Source organism: Perkinsus marinus, assembly GCF_000006405.1.
Source record: "Perkinsus marinus ATCC 50983 genomic scaffold scf_1104296929318, whole genome shotgun sequence".
Classification (NCBI taxonomy): Eukaryota; Perkinsozoa; order Perkinsida; family Perkinsidae; genus Perkinsus; species Perkinsus marinus.
This window is the reverse complement of record NW_003216498.1, coordinates 151,748-155,276: the sequence shown is the minus strand read 5'-3', so window position 1 is coordinate 155,276 and position 3,529 is coordinate 151,748. Positions and strand designations below refer to the sequence as shown.

At 49.1% G+C, this 3,529-nt stretch overlaps 1 protein-coding gene across 1 annotated transcript in view; it reads right to left on the bottom strand.

Annotated features, from left to right (window-relative positions):
* Positions 1–3,416: 3,416 nt before the first annotated feature.
* Pmar_PMAR012378 (hypothetical protein) overlaps positions 3,417–3,529 on the bottom strand; it is a gene marked incomplete at both ends in the record, with an annotated part of 282 nt that continues 169 nt past the window's right edge. Inside the window, one exon of the mRNA XM_002787558.1 lies at positions 3,417–3,529. Coding sequence (XP_002787604.1) covers positions 3,417–3,529 — 113 coding nt within the window.

Below are 3,529 nucleotides of genomic sequence, written 5' to 3'. Positions count from 1 at the left end.
CTCGCCACGAAATTGCCACCTTTCGTCACAAGCTTCCATGAGACCCTAGCCTCAGTGATACGATTAGGTGGGGGTGAGGTAGCATGAGGTCCCTCCGTTAGGTTCCTTATCCCACAACGCGCAAGGGTGCCTTCTCACGTGAGGTAACTTCGTAGGTGAGGGGTCATCTCCTTGAGATCCTTACGTAAGGTGCCATGAGGATCCATAAGATTCGGCTGCTCCAGATCAAGCAGATGTCGAAGAGGAGATCCCTCTTATTAAGAGGGATCTCCTTAATCGGCTCCACGCGGGTCGGCTTAATAAGCCGACCTCCTTAATGTGCCGTAAGACTGCCTCGATGGTGTCTTACAGCACATTCTCCATGTTCATTGAATCTATTGTGGGTCAATTTAGAATCGATTCTGGCATCGTATTATAAGTGTAATGAGCAATTCTGGAAACGTTTCCGAGTTTCGAGATCGGTTTATTGAACGACCCCATTGTCGCAATCACCCAATCATTCTGCGAAGTTAAAACAGAAAAGTTTGCTGTTTTGCTAGTGATTCCTACAAGGAATCGACGAGAGTGAAATCCTGGACGACAGAGGAACACAACGCACACAGAGAAGTACACAGAAGATACCTAAGTACTCTGACTCACAACCACCACAGTTCTCTCCCCCAGAGGGTATGCTTCCCCTCGTACAGTGACGGTCAATACCGCACTCTGTGATTGTACTAGTTTGTCGAATAGGAGAGACACTGATGACAGTGAAGAGCACAAAAAAAACTACAACAACACCAACACAACAACAAACAACCACATATGACCCGTTCGGTCAAAGTCTCGAGGAGATGGGGACAGGCACTCTACTCGCACGACAGCATCGCTAGTGAATGAACCGCGGCACCTGATGAATTATACCATCTCCGAAGTTTTTTTCTTCTTTCGGTTTGTTCTCATGGCTTGCAATCGCTTGCACCACTCTCGATCAGCAGTAATAACTCAACGACGAAATGCCTTACGTCGTCTTCGTCGTGATCGTACGCAAGATGCCCGTGAAAGGCGAGGAGCCCTCTTGAAGAGGGCCTCTGATGCCGCCTCTTCCCCAACACAGAGCTCCCTACCGATCTCCGTCAAACTCAACTTGATTACTATGCTTCCTTAGCACGGATGAGTGAGGTTGACCGCCAAACAGACTGTATGGATCAGCTAACCGATGGTTCGTCACGGGCCTCGCTATGCCATTGGTTCGCAAACTACCCATCTACATCCATACTTATGTTACGCCCCATACGAGATGCTCTTGATCATGAAGTTGACTCTCTGCGGAATGCAGATCCCTTCAATACTGCATTTACATCATGCTTGAGTTTAGATCGTACGACTCAAGGTACCAACAAAGAGTTCCAGACCTTGCTGAAGGATAAGGTTCTCCCAGCTGCCTCTCGGCTCGCCTACCATTGGTCGCAACTTCTCAGCTGCTCCGCTGATACTGCTCCTGAGTCCCCCTTGCGTGTACAACTGGTCAGAGCTCTTCTACGTGATCTTTCCGTACCCGGTGATCGCGAGGATACTCTCATTTGCGATGAGATTCAGCATGGTTGCAATATTGGTATGCGCTATCCTATTTCACCCTTGAGATTATGGCCACCGGATCAAGGTCCGAAACATTCCGGTTTTTCTTTAGACCTCTGGTCGGCACAACCTTAGCAGAACTATCAGTCGTGCGACAACCTTGCTAACCAAGTCCGAGAGGCTTTGGATTCAGAAGTGTCTCATTACCATATGCAGCGACTTGACACTCCCCCAGCGGATTCTGTCTTTACAAAGCTAGCATGTGTGGTTAAACCGTCTGGTAAACTCCGCCTCATTGATGACCTTCGCAGATCGGGAGTCAATGAGCGTTTGAAGTGTACGGAGACTATTGCTCTGCCTGGACTTATGTCGGCTGCTTTGATGATACATCATATGACTGCTATGCTGCGAAACACTTCAGATGACCTAGTCTGGATCGAGACCGATATTGCTGCAGCCTTCCGACATGTACCTGTGGCACTCGAAGACAGGAAGTATTTACTCAACGAGGTTGGCGGAATACTCTCTTAGCATATCCGTCTACTCTTTCGGTCTTCGTAGCTCTCCATTATTGTGGTGTCGCTTGTTGGGCGCTGTCCATAGAATTATCAAGAAACTCGTTTGTCGGGAATCTTTCGATGGAGCCGGTATCGTTTATGTCGACGATCTAGGTTGGATCAGCACACGTTCTCGTGCATCTCGAATTTTGCTCGAGATTTTATTGATATATGCAGCACTCGGTCTGGAGTTGGCTTACGAGAAACTACGTGCCAGTACTACTCCACATAGCTTGGGTTATCAGTGAGATCTGTGCACATCCACTGTGCTAGTGTCGTCCGATAAGCGTCAGCGGTTACTGGAACAACTCAGTCAAGTCCTACACCCTGTCTCTGCCATTCCCACGAGCTCATTTGATAAACTAATTGGTAGACTGACATGGCCAACCCAGATCCTACCACGGCTGCGACTTCAACTTGGCTCATTATATGCTATCCAAGCGTCCATTAGAAAACAGTCTACGGCACTGTCGAATTGGTCGAGCTGCAAGAACAGCAGTGGAGTTGTTCATCGACATTCTCTCACGGCCAACTCTCACAGTGAGAGTCTCACTAATATCACGGCTTCTCAGCTACTAGGATGGGAACTCCCGTTGGCCATGGTGTAACTGTTGTCGTGTCAGATGCTTCCCTTCATGGTCTAGGAGGCGTTGTTCTTGACCTCGACGATTCGGATGCCATAAGCGACCTCCAATGGTACGCTGCGCAATACACCGAATTCCCTCAAGTAATTGCTCGTCTGCAATCCCTTTTCTCTATCTCAAGCGCAGACATATGTCCCTTGGAGCTTTTAGCAGCGGGGGTGGGTGTGAGTCATGCTTTGAAGCGTTCTCCAAGCTCAATAACGGTCCTGTGCGATAACACCCCCACTGTTCATGCTATCAACAACAACAGAGCAGGGTCTCACCGTCTTCGCCAGTTGCTACACTATTTTTCCACAGCTTGGCCAGTTGGTGGCTATGTTCTTCGTGCGCATCATATCAGTAGCGATCGTAATTCGCTCGCCGATTTCCTTTCCCGCACTTCTCATCGAGATCTTGGTGCAGATATGTCCCCATTAGGTGACGATAATTGATCTCAGTAATGATCTTCGTATGGTCTATTCTGATCTCTCTTTCGAATGTCTTTCCCACCTTTGCGCGTTGACTCTTCCTCTTCATATTGAGAAGGTGATTGATGGCTTGCGACGTACAGTTTAACACTCTTTCTCCTCCTATTCTACTCCCTGAGCAATGACCCCAGCTATTCTGCCGTCGGTGGCACGAGAGTTCCGTAACGGACGCAAGCCGCCAGCCCCTCGAATCAAGCCTGCTCTACCCGTGTCACCTTTCGACCGCCCGGCACCTTCTTCGTGGCCGATGCGCTCACCTCCTGCTGCGCTACTACCACGTCGTTCTCCCAGTCTACCTTTTCCG